At 37.3% G+C, this 25,669-nt stretch overlaps 1 protein-coding gene across 3 annotated transcripts in view; it reads left to right on the top strand.

Annotated features, from left to right (window-relative positions):
* The window catches only part of KCNK2 (potassium two pore domain channel subfamily K member 2), a 242,770-nt gene that overhangs the window by 87,328 nt on the left and 129,773 nt on the right, over positions 1-25,669 (top strand). Inside the window, exons 1-2 of one of the 3 annotated variants that reach the window (XM_017869939.1) lie at positions 1-110; positions 3,162-3,472. In XM_017869939.1, the coding sequence (XP_017725428.1) occupies position 110; positions 3,162-3,472 (312 nt within the window). In that variant the 5' untranslated portion in view covers positions 1-109. Of the gene's footprint in view, positions 235-3,161; positions 3,473-25,669 lie in introns of all 3 variants that reach the window. The other 2 variants (XM_017869935.1, XM_017869936.1) reach the window with 2 other exon arrangements.

Here is a 25,669-nt window from a genome sequence, read left to right as displayed (position 1 = left end):
CCCCCCGCCCCCTCCCGCGTCCAGCCCCGCTCTCCCCACCTTGTAAAACAAAGCCGGGGAAAATGCCTGCCCGTGCAGCTCGGAGCGCGCAGCCCGTCTCTGAATAAGAAGTGAGTACAATGGCGTGTTTGTAAAAAAAAGCTTCAAGTCCGTCTTTTTCAAAAAACATTTTGAATGCTGCATGCCTCATGCTTCCCAGCGCCTCGCGGGAGAGACCCGGCTATAGAGCAGGAGGTGAGACCCCGCTCCGGTACCCCCACCCTTCTGGCCGCAAGCTCTCCTGCCCCAGCCTGTTCTGGGAGGACTGCAAATGCCCCCTCTCAGCAAGCGGCCGTTGCCCATCTTCGCTTCGCGTCCAAAGTGTTGGGTCATAATATGGATTTGGAGGCAAACCCTTGCCAGATCCTCTCCTCGCCGCTTCTCCCCCCTCTCCCGCCGGTGCCCGGGGTTTTTGCATCTGCCTGAGGTATGGGTTTGGAACACCTTGGGGGAGTTTCCCATGGAGAAGGAGGGTCAGCCCTTGGGAGTAGCCGACAGGCAGGACTCATGGTGACCCTGGTCACACTTGTTGCCCATTGCCTGGTGGGACAGGCAGTGGTGCTGAAAAAAGCTTGTTTTCCCTGCTATTCAGTGGTCAGCCACAGCTGGAGCGAAGACATATCTGGGTGAGAACAGAAGACCGGGATTAACAGAAGACTGTGATGAGCTGGGGGAGGGGAGTGGGTAGTGACGGTGTTGAGTGTGTGTGGAAGGGGCAGCTTCTCTCCCTGATCATACATCAAATGGCGTGGAGGTGGAAACCAAGAGGTTCCCTGTATTAAAGAGAAAAGTCTGCTTTTATTTTTTTAAATATTATTTTGGTATTTCATCAGTTTTTGTCCATTCTGTCTGCCAAATGTACATTACATATATTTCTGCTAATTAAAAAATAAGGCAACAGCTTAAAATAATTAAACTCCTTCTGGAAATGTATTAGGTTAATGCACACACACACACACACACACACACACACACACACATAATATTTTAAAAATACCTGCCCCTTTCTCCCAAAAGCATATAATGGCAATGTGGCAATGTCTTAAAGGAATTTCAGATTGGGATTTGGTGGCATCAAGGTAAACAGTCTTAGTGCTTTCTGGTTCTGCAGAGTGGAAACCACTGATGTGAAAAATCACAAATAGGAGAGCACAGAGATCTGAGGAGGAGAGGCTTGGAAAGCTTCGTTTAGAGTGATATTGTGGAACTTCTATGTGATTTTTTTTGTTTTTATTCCAAAGATGGCTAAATTTTAAATTATGACTTTTGTTTTTCACTCAGACTCACTAAGCAAGCAGCTAGGAGGTTGTGGGGAGTCTGCAGATTGTAGTGATTTTCGCTATTATCAGCACTTCTATTTTAACAGTTCTTTAATTATAGCATTTAACACACGTCCAGTGCTAATTTTGAGTGAAGGTGTCTTTATAAATATTTTAAAGGTGTCTACTAGTTTGTGGCTTTATTTGGAACAGGTGAATGTATCAGGAGAGAAACATGTGCATTCTTCTGTGTAGTAGGTTGAACCTTAGGAAATTGCTGTAATAAGCTATATGTACATGGAATCTCCACTTGGAGCCATGGGTACAGAAACCTCATCACAGCTCTGATTTCATTTCTTCCAAATCAGATCCATTCGGAGCTTTGCTGATTGAGGATCCTGCCTTCTGCCATCATTTTACAACACTGCTTAGGTCTAGTGTTTTAAATAGCTTTGTTTGCAAAGCTTCTTTTTGATGGGCAATTAGAGTTGTATTTTATAAATTAAAACTATGGTAGCCTACATTTAACTCACAGTGTTAGGTAAGAGGGCAGGGTAGGCAGCCATGTGAAAATTGGCATTTTTTATTAGCTTATCATACTGAAGTAATTTCAGGTGCCTGTAGGGTATTTGAGTGCAATTCCATGGAGATTTCTTATATACTTACCTGAAAGTGTGTTTTAGATAAGATTATCATTTTATAATCTTTATTATATACATGATAGCAAGTTGACTGAAATCTGTAACAATTATGGACTTTAAGTTGATTATTCTGTTTGAGTTGATGGTTTTAGAAGTCTTATTTTCAGCCATTCTGTTAACCCTTTTTAGTTCAATGTTGTCTTTCAGTAAAACGTCCTGTAGTAGGTGGTTTATTTTCCTCTTAGCAAGTAGAAGTCTAGTATCTCTTATATTTTTGAAAAAGAAATCCATTAATGATATTTTTGAACATCTGTGATAAATAATAAATGGATTTATAGTCACCTTAGAGTATATGGCAATTTGTAAGAGAACCATATAAATCCACTCTAATGGAGCAATTAGCTTTGAACAGAGCATGTAGAGAGTCTAAGCTGTGAGTCACGGTTTTTTTTTTTTTCTTGATACTGTTCACATTTGAAAAGGAAGGTACTTGTCTTCTCTTGGTTGTGTCTAGGATTGACATAATGATTAGCAGTAACTTTTATTTGTAAAACAGGTCAGTGATTCAAAAACAAAATACAGAGAATGTTTCATCACAAGCCCACTTTGGAGGATGGGCAAAAGGACAAGATTTGACCATCGAGTGGTTTATTTACCACCATGTTTTACCAGAAAATGATGAATGATTTATTTTGAGCAACAATGTTTGGATCACAAATTCTCTTATAATGCAATTCATTTATTGTAATAAATTAAATAGAGAATGTTCTTTATGTTGCTTGCTTGTGGTATAAATTTCTTGAGAACGGGAATAACCGTGAGCCGTCTTCCTGAATATTCCAATATCTAGTTAAGTACCATCAACTCTTAGGAGTTCAGTATCTCTTTGTGGACTGGCACAGTGGACAGATGTAAATTTAGAAATTTATTAAGAAGCTCTCAGGCATTCTTTTCTTTTTTTGAAGTTTCTTGGTTCGACTCCAGTTTTTCCCCTTTCATTTGAAACTCTAGTAGCAGCAGAGAGCACAGATCCAGCCCCTTTTCCTTGAACCAATATATGTGGTCCTGAGATCTAGTGACAGCACTCCTGGTTTGGGTTCCAGAGCTTCCACCAGGAGAGTGAGCGGAATTCAGTCAACCTTCTCTGACCCCTTAAAGAAGAAGCCCGATCAATTCCCTTCTCATCTCCTCCAACCTAACCCTCATTCTCTGTTGTTGTCAGTGGCGGCACCTGACTTGCTGGATCCTAAATCTGCCGCTCAGAACTCCAAACCGAGGCTCTCGTTTTCCACGAAACCCACAGTGCTTGCTTCCCGGGTGGAGAGTGACACGACCATTAATGTTATGAAATGGAAGACAGTCTCCACGATATTCCTGGTGGTTGTCCTCTACCTGATCATCGGAGCCACAGTGTTCAAAGCATTGGAGCAGCCTCATGAGATTTCACAGAGGACCACCATTGTGATCCAGAAGCAAACATTCATATCCCAACATTCCTGTGTCAATTCGACAGAGCTGGACGAACTCATTCAGGTAATGGCATGGGAGGAGTTGTTACTCCGTTCCCCCAAATGGGAAAGAAAGTGATAGGAGACAACTTGTAGCCCAGTGTATTACGGGTGTGCTGGTGGGAGCCCTATCCCACCTCATTTGCTTTAACATATAGCTCTTTCCCCCAGTTTCTGTGTCTCATTTCCAGTTCTCCTGCCTAACTCTCACTTCTGCCATCTTTTCTTCTCTTCCTCTTTTAGTTCTCTCTCCCAGTGTTCCTTCACATCCTCTTCTGCTTCTGTTCTTCTGTATTTCTTTCCTGTTGTCTTCCTGCTTTCTTTCCCTTTCCCCTGTCTTAGAAGTACCAGTGGACACCCATAGGGTTGGGGTTACCATGCCGAAGGTCCTCATGGTTAGGATGATCATTGTCGATTGAGAAACACTGCTGTGGCAAAGGAGAGGAAAACAAAATATACAGAAATGTGCTTTAATCTTGGCAGTGGCCATCATAAGATAGAAAAGATGAATTCATGATGTGACCCTTTTGAGATGAGTACCCCTCAGGTCAACAAGTTATAGCTTACCTCTTTAGCCAAGGTGTAACTTTGACAACTACCTTTTTAAAGTATCTGCAGATAAGTGGTTAATTATTGCTTCTCTAATTCCCAGCTAAGATAAATTTACTACTACACAGAAAAAGAGTTTTGAATAAAACTAATTTAGTTCTAATTTACCCTATAATAGCGAACAATATCCTTACAGAAGAACATTTTGTTTTAAAAATTAATCCCAATAAGTTTCAGTTAGGCTCTTTAGAGATGGCAGTATTTTGTTTTTTTGTAGATTTCTTTTGCATAAAACAATTCATTGGTCAAATCAGGATCTTAGTCAAGAAGAAAGCTTTAGAATTTTCTCACAAGGAATGACTTGACTGGTTGTTGAAAATGTTTTAATTGTATACACATTTGTTTTCTTATAGAGCCTACTTTTCTTGCCTGATTTAATTCAAATTGGAATGGAAATTATCTGTGAGACATCATCTGAGCATGTTCTTTCTTGTTTCATATTTGGTTTTACATTGTTTGAATGAGTTGGAATAGTGGATTGAGGGGAGAAATTATTGTTGACTTTAATTCTGCTTTTTGTTTGAGGACCCTTTCTCTCATTTCCTCTTGCCTTGGATCTCAAGATGCTACCTCTGCCCTTCATAGTCCTCTCAATTTACAGCATATGCATACATGCTCTTATTCAAATTTTATTGAAAGATATCAAAACTAGTGTTCTCTGACACCTATTTAGTTTCTACCACATTCAGAAATTTCTGCATCTGAAAATTTGACTTAAGTTTTGAAAATGCTGTTCTCTTATATACTGAATTCTCTAGGATTTTTAGATGATGGTGACCTTTTCCGTATTGACAGTGAAAGTGCCAGTTAACATTATTGTCCCAACTGCCCCCTTCGCTGGTCCCATGTAAGATCACTTTCACTTCATTCTGTCTTTGGGCCACATAGTCCTATGAGGTACTAAAAATCTTCGAAGAATCCTCACTTCCCTTGGTTTCTGAAGAAGAGCTCTTGGATATCTTGGTGGAGGCAGCATGGTGCAGTAGTAAAAGCTTCAACTTTGGGGCAGACAGGGTATGTGTTGAACTGCAGTTGAGTGTTTTATTGGAAGTGTCATCTTAAACAAGTAGTTTTCCTCTTTAATCCTTACATGATCTATCTGGAATGAGGAAAGAGTATCTATCAAGTAGGGTTGTTGTGAAGTAAAGAGATAATCCATGTAAAGTGTTTTGATGCTCAGAAAGTGTTAGATTTGTTTTCTGTGGTTATTGTTTTCCTCTCTTGTCCCTTCATTGGATTGTAGCCTCTGATTCATGTAGTTGCATTCTTATCACCTGGAATGAGTTGCTTGGTTGGACAGGATAGGAAAAAAAAAAAAAAAAAAAAAAAAAAAAAAAAAAAAGACATGACCAGCGTTTCAGGAGAACACTGGAAGAAATTTTGTGTGAATTCGAAAATGGTCTCACTATCCAGTATTACCCAGATTTATTAAGAATTCTAAAGATAACTTGAAGGTCATGGCAGGTAGGAGCAATCTGGTGGTGAATACTGACCACTTTTTGCTACATCGTCTTTGAAATGGAAACAAGCAGAAATCAAAATATGACCTAAGATTTTTCTCTATGCCCTGCATGGGCAATCCATTTTAACTTTATTAATTTTCTCTGCTGATTATTTTGCTTTGTAAAAATCTTTTTTATGCTGATTCAATATTTTTCAATGCAGAAATTATCTATTATTTACTCTTATACTGTTCACCTTTATAGCCCATTGGTTTTAATAATTATTTTTTCTTTTTAAACATGATCTGTTTTGATAAAAGAAATCTTTACAATGCCATGGCTTCAAGGATCAAGATTAGTGTGTAAACAGGGAGGAAGTTATATAAGCCAGTAATCATATATTAGAATTACACTTCCTTCATATGATTCTTATAAATTTTTCGATCTTTTTTTTCACATTTACTTTCCCATTTAATCATCCCTTAAAACCTCATGAGTGTGTCTATTGGGCAGCAATACCACAACATTAAGGATTAGACAGCATCATTCGGATGAGAATTCAGGTCTTCAGAATCTTTTGGTCAGACATTTTTCCTAGGAGTCTCTGCTCTTTTGGAGCAATGCTGAGGGCAGAAACAGTTGGAGTCATTAGCATTTCAGTTCTAGTGTTGTTGGAGAAATTCTGCTACATATTATGGAGAGTGAAGACAGAGGAGGAAGTGAGTGGTCTGACAGTGGGCCAATATCAGGTGCAGTTAGTCTAGTCTGGTCTCAGGCATTAGGTTATTAATTACTCATCTGGTTGGACTATAGCAACTTGATTTCATGCTGTGGTTGTGTCTCAGGGTGAGGTTGGGGAGGTGAGGGAAGATACAGGTAATGGAACATTAAGGCAGATGAGATCAACTGCTTTTGTTGTAGAAACATGTGTGTGTGTACTAAGTGTTGTTTTTGGCACTGGACTTTCAAGACAAGGTTGAGGAGGGGCAAAGATATCAAAACAGATACCTTTGCCAGCCTGACGTGTTTTGAGCATATGATTTTCAACTCTCATTACATTTAAACTTATGTGATGTCAGTACAGAAACATATATGGCAAATTGTTTAAGTTTCTTTCTTTTTTCTTTTTGAGACAAAGTTTCGCTCTTGTTGCCCAGGAAGGAGTGCAATGGTGTGATCTCAGCTCACTGCAACCTCCGCCTCGTGGGTTCAAGCGATTCTCCTACCTCAGCCTCCCAAGTTGCTGGGATTGCAGGCATGTGCCACCACGCCCAGCCAATTTGTATTTTTAGTAGAGATGGGGTTTCTCCATGTTGGTCAGACTGGTCTCGAACTCCCGACCTCAGGTGATCTACTTGCCTCAGCCTCCCAAAGTGCTGAGATTACAGACGTGAGCCACTGCGCCCCACCTGTTTAAATTTTAAGAGCCATGGATACCATTAACAATAGCCAAAATTTAATTAACACTTACTTTGTGCAAGGCATTGTTCTAACTGTTTACCTATATTATCTCATATAACTCTCTTAAACAATCCTAAGTGGTAGGTGCCTTATTATCTGCTTTTACCTTATAGGGAAACTGAAGCAAGGGGCACTTCAGTTTCCAAGAGTGCGTGGTGGAAGAACTGTCATTCAAATCTTTGGATCAAATCTAGCACTTAGTTCTGGTATTGACTGCTTTTAAAAATAATTTAGTAAACATTTGATGTAAAGTTTCCTGTTATTCCATATGTTAAGATATAATGAATATTATAGTTCTCTGTACATATAGTATATCTTTCTTTCCAAATTGAAAAGTATATAAACTGGAATCTTAAAATTCTTTCTGGACAGCAGGGTTATATCAGTATTTTCCCATTTAAATGTGGCAAACCAGTAGAGGATGGTCACATTAGACATATCTGATCTTCATTTATTTCCATGTGAGCTGAACAAATTATAGGGTTAAAAGATAGAGTGAAATCTATGATCTATATGTTGATAATATAAATATCTTATAGGACACTTGACTTTTTTGTTTTCTAACTTGAACCCCACTCCTTCTTGAGCTAGGTTGGGAAGATATTGTCTGTTTTGGGGTGAAGAAACTCACATGTTTGGACAAGGTCATCTGGTGGCCTCAGGTCTAGATCTTCGAAGTCTTCCTGCTGAAAGGATTATCTTCTCTTTACACTAGGCGTCTCATTTTGGTTCATCCAGTGGCATTTATTGAGGACCTCCAATGTGTTTACCTCAATGGTGGGTGTTGAGCCATTTAAGATGATGGAAAAAAAATATGGCTTCTCTCAAGCTCTCCTTTCTACATGTCAATCAAAGGAGATAGCTATCAACATAGGCACAATAGCATTACCATAGAAATACTTACACACTGGAGATGGAATCCCTAAATATTGGGGCCCTGAGGAAGACATTAAGCGTTTAATGAGAGGAAGGTACAAAAGATGTGAAAGGAAACTTGATTTTAAGGTGCTTCAGAGTGCTCTAGGGGAAGACGAGGAGACTAGTGGACATTCTAAGCAGAATGGGTATAGTATGCTCCAGTAACTGAATATCTGGGTGTGAGGGGCAGGGGTATGACCAGGTTTAACAAAGTAGACCGTGGAGCATTGTTTCATACCAGGGAGGTGGGCTTTATCCTAGGTCTACTCCTCCACCTGGTGTCAGTTTTGTGGGTACTTGGCTGTGTAGCAGAGGATACTTGGAGCTACAAGATAAATAAACATGCCTTCTCTAGAATACCAGTGATAGTGGCCTTCAAAAACAAAACAAAACATTGTTTTATATTAATTCTATAATCATTCATTCATTCAAAAACATTTGTTGAATGCCTACTGTGTACATTGTCCTAAGTGCTGAAAGACAGTGGAGAATAAAATCAGATGAAAATTTGTACCATCAGTGAGTTTACCTTTGCTAGGGAAGGTAATATGTTTGATAAAGTAAGTTTCAGGAGAAAAAATAAAGCAGTGGAGAGGGCTAGAAAATGTTGGATGGTGTTGGTGATTAATTCCAGATATGGTCACTAGAGAGGCTTCACTAATAAGGTGACTTTTAAGTGAAGAGTGAGGGAAATAGCCAAGTAGCTGTCTGGGGAATAACACTTAGGCAGAATACTCATCCCATACAGAGGTTCTCACCGAGGAGAGAATTTCTGGCATGTAGAAGAACTGCAAGGATGCTGGGATGGAGAGGTAGAAGGTGATGTCAGGCAGGTAATGGGGGCGAAGTCATGTAGGGCCCTGGAAGTCATCATCATAAGGAGTTTGGCTTTTTGATGCAGATAAATATCCAGCTCGGCTTACATTTCAACAGAATTTCCCTGGCTGTGATGTTGAGAATAGACTGCACAAGGCTGTGGGTAGAAACAGGGGAGGCGGGCAGGAAGCTGTTGTAATAATCCTGGTAAGAAATGAGGGAGGCTTGAACTAAGGGGTTGTGAGATGTGATCAGATTCTGGATATATTTTGGAAGGAAAGCCAATGGGGTTTGCTGATTGACCAGAGGTGCAGTGCAAGGGAGAGGAATCAAGGACAACCCCCAGATTTTTGTCTCAGGGAATGAACAGAATGGGGCTCCCACTTTCCTGAGATGGGGAAGAGTGCAAAAGAGGTGGTTTTGGGCATAATGTCAGGAGCTCAGCTTTGGACATTGCACTAATTGTGTCAGTTAGACATGTTTTAGCTATTGAGGAAGATTTATGGGATGCCACATAGCAGGGCTTACAGATCTACAGTTTATTGCAGGAAAATGATAGACATATAGCGACAGTACACAAGTAAAGCCATGCATCAGAGGCAAAGGCTGCATGACAGCAAGGGGTCTGCAGAGGCCAGTGCCAGCTCCAGCGATACTTCCTCTGCAAGGCCATATCAGGACACTCCTCTCTTGAATCAAGAACCACTGATGTGTGCATGGAACATTTTGGAACCAAATAGCCTAAAATGGGGTGTCAGCCAGGGCTTCTTATATCTTGCTGTTCACATAGGGATATGTTTCCCTTGTAACCAGCCCCAGCAACATAGTTCCCCAGAGTCTCACCAAGACCAGGTGCAAATCATCCATTGCACTGTTACTAATAAGCAATGCTGACAAGCTGGTGCCAACTTCCCTGAAACTCCTCAGACCATGGCTATAAAGAGACACTCTTGGTTATCGTGTCTCATGCCTTTACCAAGGGACAGTGCTGTATTTAGGCAAAACAGCTCAGACTGATTTCAGGTCAGCACAGCATGTGAAATTTGAGTTGATTATTAGGACATCCAAGTGGAGATGTTGAGTAGGAAGCTGCAAATATGAGTTTGGAGTTTGGGGGAGGGGCCAGGCTGAAGATACACATTTGGAAGTCATCATTATATAGAAGCTATTTAAAATCAACACACTGGATAAAAACATCTGGGGAATGAGTGTAGGTTGAAATGAACAGAGATTCTAATGTGATTCCAGGAGCACTTCAACATGTAGCAATCTGTAAGGACTAGAATCCAAAAGATTTCAAGGATATGTCTCTCATTTTAGGAAACTGTATCACTCTATGCCCCTAGACCTCCAAAGATTTTATTTTATTATTTTTCTTTAAGGGCCACTTAAAAGAAACATTATTTTATACATATATATATATATACACACACACACATATAAATATATATGTGTACACATATATAAATATATTCTTGTGTATACATATGTATAAATATCCACATACATGTGTGTGTGTATATATATATGGTTGGTGCAAATGTGGTTTTTGTCATTACTTTCAATGGCAAAAGCTGCAATTACTTTTGCACCAACCTAATACAATGATTTGGTGGCTGTCATTCTGATTTGTGTAAGCACTCAGGTGTATTAGATATTTGACCTCAGTCTTAGAAAGAGTACAATTGTTTTTAATTTGTGGACAGATAACATGCTGTCCAGAAAGCATCTAAAAAGCCTTTCTTTTCTTACCAGTGGTTTTACTCTTCTCATAAAACTTTTGTACCTAATTATAGATTTTAGGAACATAAAATAGCCTGCAAAATATCTAAACATCCCATAAATACTTTATGTCCTTTGGGTTAATCTCTGGAAAAAAGCACTTTAAAGCAGTGCCATGTGTAACCTTCTTGGATGTACATTAACCTAGTAGCTTGAATTATTTTACCAGATTAACTAGATGCTACTTAAATGTCAGTGCTCCAAAGGTGAGAGTTCCAAGAGGGAACTGGGCTACCAAATGGGGATATAGAAGTCTTAAAGAAAACCGTGTCAATTTCCAATTTTCGTAGGACTCCCCTACGTGCTACTTTCTTAGAGGAATAAATTATTCTTGCTTTCACTCTCTGCCCATATGTTCATGCTAGCTTGCAAAATACTTTTTCTTGTATAACTACATCAAGTAGCAATTGAGACATTTTGTGTACTATTTATTGATAATTAGGTTTTATTATAAAACATGAAAGTAATCTGTCAGAAAATTTTATCTTTGAAGAATATATGAAGATTAACAAGTTAATATTGGATACAAAATGAGAAAAATGCCATATCAATAAAATATCACTCAAATTGATGTGATTAAAAAGGACTATAATTTAAAATAATGACTAGAATATTATTTGATAGATGGGATGGTTATTTGAGAAGGAGAGAAATTATTCTGCATGTAAATTTTCATATATTTCAAAATATTTTTTGGCAGAAAATTTATTTAGTCTAAGCTGAAAACAAGACTTAAATGTAGAGCTCAGTCAAATAGACAGTATTAGAGTGAGGTTGGACCAATGTAGTTCTGTCAATATTAATTATAGTAATAGCTCTAAAATTCTGAGAGTTGTATATTCCATGTTTGTGTGTTTTTATCATATATTTGTATATCATTTTACACTTCAAAGTAAATTATATTACTTAATTCTCACATCCCTTAGGCACATATGTAGTAATTCATATTTGTAAAATGGAGAAACCGAGGGACAGACAGATTAAGTGCCTTGCAGTTCAGAAAGAAACAAATGGCACCTTAACCAGATTCTTCTTTATAACTCCATCTCCAGTGCTTTCCTCTTACACAGTTATACAGGAATGTGTGCAACACATGTCTAGCCATATTAGATACCCAATAAATATTTAGCTCAAGTCTGCATCCTAGAGGTACTTTGATAAATCTTCTGTCTTGCTTTGTTAGGAAACAGGTTTTTCTTCATGAGCACTGTTTTACAGATGAGTAAATTGAGGCACATGCTGTTTAATCAAAGACCACTCTGCCTGTTTCAGCTTGAGATGCTGAAAGTGGCACAGCAAATGTTAGAATTACAGAGCTTCTCTTTAGGTGGCTCTAACGCTTCTCTCCACAGTACCAAATGGCCTCTTTAGAAGTGATGCTATTGGGTGGTGTTTTTTTCACCCCAAGCTCCTGTTTTACCCAACCCTACAAACCAAATCAGATTTATGATCTATGCATCAAGGACATGCTTCCTTAATTTTAAATTGCTACTGGATTGTAAACCCAGTAAACACTGCTTAAGGCGTCTTTGTGCTCTGTGCTGTACTACCAAAGATGAGCAGCTGAAGATACAGCAGGTCTGTAGATGCGAAGGCAGAACATTTACTCATGGTAAACTGAGCACAATTATAAGGACACAAAAGGGCAAATAAAATATTTTGCTAAAATCTGTGTGACTGGGCATGCCTCATGCTGGGGCATGACTAGGTGAGGTAAATCAGGGAAGGCAAGAGGGGAGGCAAGGGGAAATAGTTGCAAAGACATGCTAAATTAATGTGCTACCTGTGGGATTATAGGACTTTTATCTTTTCTTGCTTGCTAGCATTCACAAAGTAGTAATAGTTTTTTGTTGCACAAAATTCAAGTAATACACAAAGGTAGAAAGAAGAAAGCAAACCTCTCATTAGACCTATAAGCATATATGGATATTCCGAGGCGGGTGTGTGTGAACATACACGCATGCACATCTTTCCACACAAGATTTTACACTTATGGGATCACGTACGCATGCCATTTTGCTGCCTGCATTTTTCAATCACCACTGTTAGGGGATGATTTAGTAACATTTTTTTTTCTTACTAAAAATATTTATTTTAAAAATTTTTATGAATACACAATAGTTTTACATATTTATGGTGTACATGTGATATTTTGATCCAAACATACAGTGCACAATGATTAAATCTGGGTGACTGGGGTATTCATAACCTCAAACATTTATGATTTCTCTTCATAGACATCAAAGAACTTTCTAAGTCTTGTTTAAAACTATAGTCTTCAAGGACTTTGCCACAGAGGACTTCATACAGTGGGGTTCTGACTCATGAGTCCCCTCATGTTGGTGGGGCAGGGCAGGGTGGGTCGTAGGGAACCTCACACAGTGGCTGTTTGTGATAAAAGTAGCTCTAAGAATCTTCATGACATGGACCATTTTGAATTCACATATTTTGATAGGCAACACAGACAAACTGATACAACACATTTTTAAAGACATGGAACATGGAGCTAAACCAAAATATCGAGTTCCTTCTCGTAGAAAGCTTCCCTCTCAGATTTATGATGTTTTTGAGATACCTCTGATTTCACAGTGTTCAAAACTGCATTAAGTGGAGCCTGTCAGAGTTGTCCTAGGACATGCTGATTCTTCTCTTGACCTTTCTAATTTTTAAAATTTCTTCAACAATAGTGCTTTGCTTTGTGTTCTTTTGAGGGTGGAACCTGGATCCTTAGTGATAGAAAGGCCAGCATCTGAGTGGGATCTGCCTTTCAGTCCTGCTTCCACATGAACAGCAAGCAGAATAATTAATGGATCAATCGTAAAGGAGGAAGTTTTTACCTAAAATGCATTTGTAAATATCTATACCTGCAAGTACCAAGAATAGTTCTCTTAGCCGGTGGATAATGGTAAAATTTAACCAATGACATATTAATGTCTGGACTAAAAGTATGATTATGGTAAAAATAATGCTTTGGAAAGGCATGTAAGAAAATTCTAGACACATCTGGTAGTACAGAAGTAAAAGTTCTTAAATTGACAGCCATGGTTTTGCTCTCAGGTTAGGACTTACAGACGTGCGCTTCTTTCTTCCTTCCTCTTCCTGCCCCCTTCCATTCTGATACCTTCTCTTCCTCTCTCTTTCTCTTCCCTCCCCCATCCTTACCTTCCTTTTTTCCTTTAAAAAAAAAATTAAATGGCTCTTCTGTTATTGGCTATGGCTTCCTTTTGGGGTGAATGTTAATCAAGAAAAATGTTTTTTTGGCATCATGTGAAATTATATAATTTTCTTGCCCTCTGCTACCTTTGTGAGTTCATTCCTTATGGTTTCATACAGTTGCTTTAATTTTGACAAGTTTCTCTAATGGTTAGTAGCAGATAAAGTTTAATGATTACTTTCTAGAAGGTGTCAATTCCTTTATGATACTTGGTTGGGATTGTGAAAGTGACGGTGTGATTCTTTTAAAGTGAAGTTTGGAATTTGAAGATGAGCAACACAAGTTTGTATTTCCTTGTGGTCCTTTGGTCCAAATGGCTCAATCCTTTAACAAGTAAAATAGAGAGGAATAGAACCTGTGACATTGCAAAAGAGACTTCTGGGAAATGAAAGGTGGCTCCTTTCAGCCATTCAACTGGAGTCTGCTCTGAACTCATAGGCATGGTCAATGGTCTCCTTCATGCCTATTTTATCATTTATTAAATATCCACATAGGTTAGGTAATATTCTTACCAGTGAGTGAATAGGATGATATGATCACATTTAGAATTAATTATCATTCAACTCTTTGTTTTTATAATCTGTGATCATGTGTATCTTGGGTCTTTGTCTTCCCAGTAGTTTTGTTTTTCAATCTGTTCCTTGGCAGTTATAGTGTCCCTTGCCTATTTGAGTTGTCTTTTGCAGACATACATTCTGCTTAGTTAAGACTTTGATAAGTGTCAGTTAGAACTGTGGTCAGTATTCCAGAAGTGGAGAATCATAATTTACCATGGATGGCTTTTTGTTTTCTTTCTCTCTCTTTTTTAAAAAAATTCTGTTATCTCTCTAGTGGTATTGGCATTGTTTAATGATGTCTTTAGGCAAAGAGTCATAGTGACTCTTGAGCCTTCTTCTAGTCACTGGAACCACTATTTGAAAAGGGCAGCCTGCTTATTTTCCCCCAAATCCATTAGTTTTCACATGACAAGGATGAGCTTCAACTCTCATTTATGTGTCTCTTTCCCCTGGCTTGTGAGATTTTAAAAATTTAATTAAACGTTGAATATATTTCTCGTTGTTAAAGATTGTGGTGATATTTCTTTGATATTTCCCTTTTCAATTTTATATTAAAACATCACAGAACAGATATCTAGCATTACACTTATGTCTTCAAATATATATTTATTTTATCTACATTTTTTAACTGTTAAAATTCTTTCTTTTAGATCTCTGGCCAAACATACTTATTTGTACGAGGAATCAATTATCTTTTAGTCTTTGTAGATTATCTCCTTTTCATGACAACTTACATTTTGTGAATTGATTTTTCTGTCTGTCCTAATTTGTCACCTTATAGTAGCTATTTGATTGGTAGAGGTAGTTTCTCTGCACATAGCTGTTTTATTTTTCTCTGTAATGACTTAGGAGGGCATGTGTGTTCAAAGATATTATTCTCTATGTGATTTCACTCTGTTTTGCTTTAAGTGTTTCTCAGAAAACTAGGGTTTCTGTTTTTCTTTCATGGATAAAATATATGTATGCATGTATTTATTTAAGTTTTATTTTAAGCTCGGGGTACATGTGCAGGTGTGTTACATAGGTGAACTTGTGTCATGGGTGTTTGTTGTACAGATTATTTTATCGCTCAGGTATTAAGCCTAGTACCTGTTATTTTCCTGATTCTATCCCTCAGCCTATCTTCCACCCTCTCATAGGCCCTAGTGTGTGTTATTCCTCTCCATATGACCATGTGTTCTCATCGTTTAGCTCCCACTTATAAGTGAGAACACGTTATTTGGTTTTCTGTTCCTGCATTAGTTTGCTAAGAATAATGGCCTCTAGCTTCATCCATGTCCCTGAAGAGGACATGATCTCACTCTTTTTTGTGGCTGCATAGTATTCAATGGAGTTTATATAAGAAAACTAAGGATTCTTTTGGATTTATTGTTATACATACATAAGAGAGTTCTAGTTAGTGTATCCTCAGTCTACAGTAATGTTGAGTGAAAGTGCTGATATTTGTAGACTGCTAAGTTAAAAAGTTTGTATTCTTTTTAGAAGTACCTAAGGAATGAAATTTACCAGGAGCTTGTAGAAGTATAATGTGTAATATATTCTTTGGTGATGTGGCAGTGAAGGAAAGCTTAGGGAAATAAGTAAAGCAGTACATGTTAGGACAGAGGAAAGGGAGGCGGAGCTCAGTAGACCCCATCACATGACCACATAGATTAAGGTGAAGCACATTTTAAGGAAAAAAGTCTTTAATTCTTAAATTTTCCATTTTTAAGGTCTCAACATATTGGCTATTGTAAAGTTCCTCTTCTACAGTTATGCATCTGCTCTTATTATTTCGCTAACACTTGCTTAGAGGAAGAAGGGAATTCATCAAGAACTCAGAACTGCTAAAACAGGACATGTTCCCATTGGGAAAATAAAGAATTCTCCTTTCCTGTCACTAATATTTATATGCAATAAAGTGTGATTTGAAAACATTTGATTTCAGTGACAAATACAATAAAACTAACTTCTTTTTCTTTGAACGTCGTGTGGTTTCTGCACCACTGTGCTATGAATAGTACCAGGAAAGCAGATTCTGAGATTTGTGAATAAAGAGGCACAGGTTTGTGTCCATGTAGACATTCTGGGGTTAACCTAGAGGGCAGAGGTACCTTATTTATCTTCTAGATGTGGAGGGGATTCCTTAGTAAGGTTTTGTCCTGTTAACCCAGGAGTCACTACACCATGGGCCTGTGGTGTCACGTGTGTTCCCAACAGGGTAACGGTGTGGTCAGGATGCCTAAACAGATTTCCAAGCAGGGCAGGCCAAAATAGGTGAGAAAGGAGAAGCATAGTTATTAGATGAATTTAGAGTTCACATATTGTTTTATTTTTATTTTTTTGGCATTGGCAACTAAATGCGAACGTCTTATTTTCCTCAAAATTAGCCATAGGAGAGGCTCAAAAATTTTGTTTAGGTGGGCAGGCATTTTTCCCCTTTTTTTTTTTTTTTTAATACAGTAGTATCTCTCATGCCTGGGACCTAGGTATTTCTTAAGCACTGAAGCCAGTGAATATGATGGAGGTCTTGTTAACCTTTACTTTAAAGCTTAATTTGGTGACTCTGCCTCTTTTAGTTAAAAACAATTTGCAATGTTAATGGCATCACAGTCCATAAAGAAATTTAAACATTGCTGGTTGCAGTTCTGATGTTTCCTATTGTACTAGGAAATGGTTTCTCAGAACACTCAATTTACTCCTGCTTCTCAGAAAGTGAGGCAGGCTTCTGCTGTTTTTCATTTGTCGCAAACCATCGACAAACCATCAAATGCATAACAAAAACATGGGAGACAATTATTCCCAGTTGTTACTAAGTAAAATTTTGTAAGACAAAGTTACTTGTAATTATTGGGCAAAATAATTTATCATTCATATAAAAGAAAAGGATAATTGATTTGCAGTATAGTTTTGTGAATCTGAATTTGTTTGGACATTTGGACACATACTGATTATTTTGAATTCTCTTTCTGAATTCCTACTTAGAAACATTTTTGCATTTATCTATTTTGCTCAGATAGCATATTAGCTGTTATAGAGGCCTGAGTTAAGATAGTTGGTGTGATGATCTACACATATAAAGCAAGAAATAGTTAAAATTCATGTTCATTCATTTATCCATTCTATGTTTCTGTTTTATGAAAGGCATCATTCTATGCATGGGATATAATCAACATTTAACTAAACTGAGAGTTTTGTTCTCAGGGAGCTGCTATGCTAGTGAGGGGTGACCAAATAACAAATACCTACTTGAACAAGATAATTTCAGAAGGTGCTAATCTTCTGAAGACTAAACAATGCCTAATGAGATAGAGATGGGAGGTGGGTTTCTTTAGATGGGCCCTGTTGAGAAAAGTTTTCTCTGAGGACATGACATTTAGCCAAGGTTTGGATGAGGGAAAGTCAGTCAAGTAAAGGTTTTGGGGCGTAGGTGGGAAGTGTTCAAGGAAAAGGCAGCACATGCAAAGACTAGAACACACTTAATGTGTTCTAAGACCCATAAAAGGTCTGATATGATTGGGCCATCACTGGTGGATCAGGACAGCTGTAGGGGATGAGGCGAGGGAGGTAGACATGGTAGGACAAGAGGTCTGGGCTTTAGGTGCAATGGGAAGTGAACAAATAGAAAATTTCAAAATAAATAGACAATTGCATCATCATTGTGCTAGGCAAATACAGTCTCATGCCACATTATGACTTCTTGGTCAATGATGGACTCCGCATGCATGATGGTGGCCCAATATGATTATAATGGAGCTAAGAGTTCCTATTGCCTATGACGTAGCCATCAAAATGTCATATCTCAATGCATTACTCAAGTGTTTGCGGTGATGCTGGTGTAAACAAACTGTACTGCTAGTCATATTAAAGTATTGCACATATAATTATGGACTACCTAATACTAGATAATGACAATAAACAACTATGTTACTGGTTTATGTATTCACTATACTATACTGTTTCCATTATTTTATTTTATTTATTTTGTTAAATATTTTTTGAGTTTTTAAATTGATATATAGTAGTTGTGCATATTTTGGGTGTACAGGTGATATTTTGATGCCTGTATATAGTATGTAATGATTAAATGAGGGTAATTGTGATCCCTCATATTAATATATAAAAAAGTTAACTGTAGAAGTGTCTCAGACAGGTCTTTCAGGAGGTATTACAGAAGAAAGCTGTTATCATAGGAGATGACAGCGTCATGCATGCTATTATTCCTGAAAAACTTCCAGTGGGACAAGATGGGGAGGTGGAAGAAAGTGATATGGATGATCCTAACCCTGTGTAGGCCTAGGCTAATATGTGTGTTTGTGTCTTAGTTTTCATTAAAATTGTTTGATTTAAAAAGTAAAAAATAAGAACCAAAAAACTGATAGAATAAGGATATAAGGAAAGAAAATCTTTTTGTACAGCTGTACAATGTTTTTGTTTTAACCTAAGTGTTATTACAAAAGAGTCAAAATGTTAAAAAAAAAAGGCCGGGCGCGGTGGCTCAAGCCTGTAATCCCAGCACTTTGGGAGGCCGAGACGGGCGGATCACGAGGTCAGGAGATCGAGACCATCCTGGCTAACACGGTGAAACCCCGTCTCTACTAAAAAAATACAAAAAATTAGCCGGGCGAGATGGCGGGCGCCTGTAGTCCCAGCTACTCGGGAGGCTGAGGTGAGAGAATGGCGTAAACCCAGGAGGCGGAGCTTGCAGTGAGCTGAGATCCGGCCACTGCACTCCAGCCTGGGCGACAGAGCGAGACTCCGTCTCAAAAAAAAAAAAAAAAAAAAAAAAATGTTAAAAAAATTTAGAAGCTTGCAAAATAAAAAGGTTACATTAAGCTAAGGGTAATTTCTTATTGAAGAAAGAAAAGTATTTTTAATGGATTTAGTAGCCTAGGTGTATAGTGTTTATGAATTCTACAGTAGTGTATAGTAATGTCCTAGGCCTTCACATTCACTCACCCTCACTCACTTATTCTCCCAGAACAACTTCCAGTCCTGCAAACTCCATTCATGGTAGATGCTATATAGCAGGTGCACTATTTTTTAAAAAATCTTTTCTATGTTTAGACACACCAATACTTACCATGTGTTACAATTGGCTACAGTATTCAGTACAGTAACATGCTGTACAGTTTTGTAGCCTAGGAGCAGAAGGCTCTACCATATAGCCTGGGTGTGTAGTAGGCTGTGCCATCTAGGTCTGTGGAAGTACACTCTATGAAGTTCACACGAGGATGAAATTGCTTAAGGGTGCATTTTTCAGAACATATTCCCATGTAAGCAACATGTGACTGTCATGCAGTGGCCTGTTAGAGGGATTAGATCAAATACCTTTAGAAAGATTAATTGGAGAAATGTTCAGGAAAGTTGGTTTGATGAAGAATTTTCAAGAATGAGGACCAAGAGGGAACACACAGGTTTTGGGATAGTAGGAGAGGAGAGAACTTTTCAGAAAGAGGTGCTTAGGGTGATGAGACAGGTAATGTGTGTACTTCTGGGACGATATAGGGAGAAAGGAGATGGCTGGTTAAGGATTCTGAAGGTACTAGGTATTGAATTTAATGTGTCTGAGATTCCTCAAGAACAAAATAAATTTTCATGAGCATAGGTGATACTAGATGATTCTTATGCATGGGCTCTGTGTGGCAGAGCTCTTTATTTCTGTTTTCTTAAAACAAATTCGAACATCTGTTTTGAGATAAAAGATGTATATTTCACCTCTAAAATGTATTTTTTATTAAAAATCTTCCACAAGATTGATATTTTGGGCATGTTACAGCTTACATCCTACCAGAAATGACTGTATAATTATTTTATTCTTAATAAATATAGGCTTCCTATTTTCTCTCTGGTTAACGAGTTCCAAAGCTTCACATCAGTTTTAATTTCTGGGAGATGTTTTATCAGACAATGACATTTGGCTCTTGATTTAAGCAGGCCTAAAAATCTATTTCATGAGGGTAATTTTAAATAATTTGGCTTAATTAAAATGGTAAATGATGTTATTTTATAATAATGATATCATTCCTGAGGCATATTTTTCTTGGACAGCTGTACTGTGCTATTATGCAAATAAGTATTTTTTGACGGGACAATAACTCCTGCTTTATTCTCCGTTATTCAAAACCTCACAATCATATTATTTCCTGATCCATAGACAGCTTGTGTGTCTGTGTGTCTGTTTTATTCCCTATCGTTTTCCCCGATGTAGGATTAAATTGCTTCAGATAAGCCTTCTTAATAGGAACATACTGAGATTCCTTTCTCTTGAAGCAGAGGAAAAAAATAAGCTAATCTTATATATAGGCCAAACTGGGATGAGTGTTTTTGAGTCTAAAAGGAAATGCAAAGAACCAGCATAAATGGTGACTACATCTGAAAGACAGGCAATTATAAGAAAGAATCAGCAAAATTGTATCAAAATATATTTTGAATTAATTGCATGTAACAGTCAAAGGCATAAACTCATGGAATTTGGAACTTGAGATCTACCACAGATATTGCCTATTCAAACTCTGTCATGTTAGAGCTAAGAAAATGAACAATTTGTCATTTTCCTAAGAGCATATTACTAGTTAGCAATAGAACAAACACTGGATCCATGACTTCTGGTTTTTCAAACTCTCCTCCTCCTAATGTTCCCTTTTTACTTTTTCTTTCTCTTATAAATACCATCATTATTCTAGGATCAGAGCTAGCTATTCTAGCACTTTTCATTTATTTGAGTCGGTAATCCATATATCTTCTTCTTTGCCCTACAGAGCAGCAGTTTGCCCCAAACTCCCTGCAGGTGTGACTCACTGTTTTGCATTGATCATCTGTTCTCTTGCTAGTGCCTGCTTGCTGCCTCCTGTGCATTGCTGAATGAATTAGTGAAACATCTCAGAATTTTAGTACTAGGGAAAAATCCTCCTGAATCTTGGGGAAAATAAAAGCAGGTGGTGTCTTTATGAAGTATCTCATCACCAAAATGCCCAAGTGAGGTTATAAATGGATTTTTGGAAAGGACTTCACAAATTATTGGATCATAAATACAAAACATGTTAGTAAAGAGAAGTGAGACAACTTAGAATTTTAAAAATTATTTTGTATGATAAATGAATGAAAATTTTATGAATTAAACAAATATTTATTGAGTTCCTAATATGTGCCTAGCATTGTAAGGGTCTATGAATTTTTTTCCTAGACAAATTGTGTTTCATTATACATATTTTTTCATAACCTGATTATCTCATTTTGTAATATATCATGAACATCTATCCATATCTCTAAATATAGATTTGTAGAACTCTTTTAGAGGCTTTGTAGTATGCCTTTTATGGATGTACCATCTTTTAAACTATTCTCTTATATCAGGCACTTAAAAATTTTTTAGTTGTGGGAAAAAACATATAACAAGAGCTCTACCCAGTTAACAAATTTACAAATGTATAATACATTATTGTTGACTGTGTGCACATCAGTATCGTTGACTATCTGCACAGCAGATCTCTGTAGAACTTTTCCTCTTGCATGACTGAAACCCTATACCTACTGAACAGCAAGTCTCCCTTTTTCCCCTTCCTCCACCCGCTAGCAACCAGCACTGTGTTTTCTGCTTCTATGAGTTTGGCCATTTTAGAGATACCTCATATAAGTGGAAATATACAGTATTTGTCCTTATGTGACTGGTTTACTTAGCATAGTATTATCAAGTTTCATCCATGTTGTAGCATATAACAGGGTTTCCTTCCTATTTAGGGATGGATCATATTCCATTGTATGTCTATACCCCATTTTCTTTCTTCATTCATCCATCGATGGACGTTTCCATCTCTTGGCTAGTGTGAATAATGCTGCAATAAACATGGAAATGCACATGTTTCTTGAAGGTCCTGTTTTCAATTCCTTTATTTTAAATTATTATTAATTAATTTATTTCAATTTTTATTTTAGATGCAGGGAGTACATGTACAGATTTGTTACAAGGGTATACTGTGTGATGCTGTGGCTTGGGGTGTTACTGATCCCATCTCCCAGATACGGAGCATAGTACCCAATAGTTTTTTAACCCTTGTTCTCCTCCCTTCCTTTTTCCCTGCTGTAGTAGTTCCCAACTCTCTCCCACCTGCACACCCTTCCTAGTCTCTAGTGTTTTTCTTTCCACTCTCTACCTCCATGGGATTGACTTTTTTTAGCTCTCATGTAAAAGTGAGAGCATGTGAGATTTGTGTTTCTGTACCTGACTTATTTTAATGAATGTAATAATCTCCAGTTCTATCCATGGTGCTACAAATGACGTGATTTAATTCTTTTTCATGGTTGAATAGTATCCGTGTGTGTGTGTGTGTGTATGTGTGTGTGTGTCATACCTCTTCTTTATTCATTCATCTATTGTTGGGCACTTAGGTTGATTCCATATTTTTGCTATTTAAAATTGTGCTGCAATAAACATGGGAGTACAGTACAATATGTCCCTTTGATATATTGATTTCTTTTCTTTTGAGTAAATACCCAGTACTGGACTGGATTGTATGGTAGTTCTATTTAGCTTTTTGAGAATCTCTATCCTGCTTTCTATAGTGGCTGTACTGAGTTACATTTCCACCAGCAGTGTATACGAGTTCCCTTTTTGCTATATTCTTGCCAACATCTGTTATTTTTTATCTTTTTAATAATAGCCATTCTAACTCTGTAAGATGATGTCTCATTGTGGTTTTAATTTTCATTTCTCTGATGAGTAGTGATGTTGAGCATTTTTTGTATACCTGTTGGCCATTTGTATGTCTTCTTTTGAGAAATGTCTATTTATGTCTTTTGCCTATTTTTTAATGGGATTATTTAGTGTTTGTTGGGTTGAGTTTCTTGAACTTTCTGGATATGAGTCCCTTGTTGGATGAATAGTTTGTAAATATTTTCTCTCATTCAACAGGTTGCTTCTTCACTCTGTTGATTACTTCTTTTGATGTGCAGAAGCTTTTCAGTTTAATATAGTCTCATTTGTCTATTTTTGTTTTTGTTGCCTGTGCTTTTGAGGTCTTAGCCATAAAATCTCTGCCTAGAACAATGTCTTGAAGAGTTTTCACTATGTTTTCTTCTAGTAGTTTCATAGTTTTAGAGCTTATGTTTAAGTCTTTAACCCATCTTGAGTTGATTTTTGTATATTGTGTAAGCTAAGGGTCCAATTTCCCTCTTTTTGATGTGTATATCCAATTTTTTCAAAACTATTTATTGAAAAGACTGCCCTTTCCTCATTATGTAATCTTGACACCCTTGTTGAAGATCATTTGATTATATATATGCATAGGTTTATTTCTGGATTCGTGATTCTGTTCCATTGGTCCATATGCCTGTCTTTATGACAGCATCATATGGTTTCAATATTTACTTTTGTTTTTAGATTTTTTAACATTTTCTAATCCCAAACTTTTTTTTAAGTTTAATATACTATTTTTTAGAGCACTTTTAGGTTCATGGCAAAATTGAACAGAAAATGCAGTGATTTCCCATACACTCCCTGCCCCCACACATGCATGGCTTTCTCCATTATCAACATCCTTCATCAGAGTTACACATTTGTTACAACTCATGAACTTACATTGACACATCACTGTCACATCATTGTCATCATTACCACCTAATTGCTTACATTAAGGCTCAGTCTTGGTGTTGTAGAGTCTATGGGTTTGGACATAGAATGACATGCATCCATTATTACAATAGCCTAAAGAGTAGTTTCACTGCCCTAAAAATACTCTGTGCTCTGCCTAACCCCTTAAATCCTGACAACCACAGTCTTGTTCCTGTCCCCATAATTTTGCTTTTTCAGAATGTCATATAGTTGGAATTATATAGCATGTAGCTTGGTAAGATTGGCTTCCTTCACTTAGTAATATGCACTTACATTTTCTGCATGTCTTTTCATGTAATCTGAGAGCACAGATAATTTCGTGTCTTCTTTTCTGATTTGGATGTATTTTATTTCTTTTTCTTGCGAAGTTGCTTTACCTAGGATTTCCAGTACTATTTGAATATGAATGGTGAGAGTGGACCTCCTTGTCTTGTTCCTGATCTTAAAGGAAAAGCTTCAGTTTTCCACCATTGAGTATAATGTTAACTTTGGGCTGTTATATGTGACAATTATTTGTTGCATATATTCATTCATTTGATGGTGTATCCTCTGTCACTAGGCTTTCTTTACTCTTTTAAATTACTTTTTTCTGGTTGATCTTTTAACTGGATACTATCAAATGATGTTTGTTGAAGTTCACTGTTTCTTTTTTTTCTTGTGCTTGATCAAGTCTGTTGTTGAACCACTCTAGTAAATTTTCCCACTAAATTATTGTATTCTTCAGCTCCAAAATTTCTGTTGGGTTCTTGTCTATATTTTGTGTCTCTTGTTGACATTCTTATTTTGTTCATACATTATTTTTCTGAGCTTGTTAAACATCTTTATGATGGTTATTTTGAATCTTTATGAGATAATTCATATGCCTCTGTTACTTTAGGATCAAGATGTGGAGATTTAGTTTGTTCTTTAATTGGGCCATGTTTCCCTGTTTCTTTATGTGCTTTGTGACTTTTATGATGAGACCTATGCATGTGAAATAAAGAGTCACCTCTGTAAATCTCTAAGGACTGAATTTATGTGGGGAAATACCTGATCACCAATCAGCCCTAATCAGCCTGCCTAGAGGTTCTGTGGGTCTCAAATCTTTTTTGTAGTTGTGCATTCTCTGGACTTGTGCATGTAAGTTACCACGTACAGGGATTTACTCTTTTCTTTTTCAGGGGCTTGTAATCTCTTGCTCTCTCTGGAGCTGCCACATGCTGCTTGGCTCATCTTTGTTCCCAGACTTCTAGAGCATGTTGGGTCCTGTTAATGCTGTTAGTTGGACAAGACAGGCACCAGTCCCTCAAGAAGCCTTTTGGAAAATCTGCTTGTTGGACATATATTTCAGTCTTCTCTTTCCGTTCCCTGGGATAAACCCAGTGAGACATGATGTAGAGGTGGAAGACGGTAGTATTGACAATCCTGACCTTGTGTAGGCCTAGGCTAATTTGTTTGTGTCTTAGTTTTGTTTAAAAGTGCTTAAAAGTTAAAAAATTAAATAGTTTAAAATATTATGTAATAAAGATATAAACAAAAAATATGTTTATACAGCTGTACAATGTGTTTTGTTTTAAGCTAAGTGCTAGTACAAGAGTCAAAATTAAAAGTTTTAAAGTGAAAATTTACAATCAGCTAAGGCCAATTTATTACTGAAGAAAGTTAGTTTTATTTTTAAAATAAATTCAGTGTACCCTAAGTGTACAATGATGTCCTAGGCCTTCACATTCACTCACCACTCACTCATTGGCTCACCCAGAACAACTTCCTATCCCGCAAGCTCCAGTCATGTAAGTGTACCGTTTTTTACTTTTATACCCTATTTTTACTGTATCTATCATATGTTTCCATATGC

This window comes from Rhinopithecus bieti, unplaced genomic scaffold, assembly GCF_001698545.2.
Source record: "Rhinopithecus bieti isolate Rb0 unplaced genomic scaffold, ASM169854v2 scaffold_1673, whole genome shotgun sequence".
NCBI lineage: Eukaryota > Metazoa > Chordata > Mammalia > Primates > Cercopithecidae > Rhinopithecus > Rhinopithecus bieti.
Note: the sequence above shows the minus strand (reverse complement) of the source record. Positions and strands in the feature narration are given on the sequence as shown.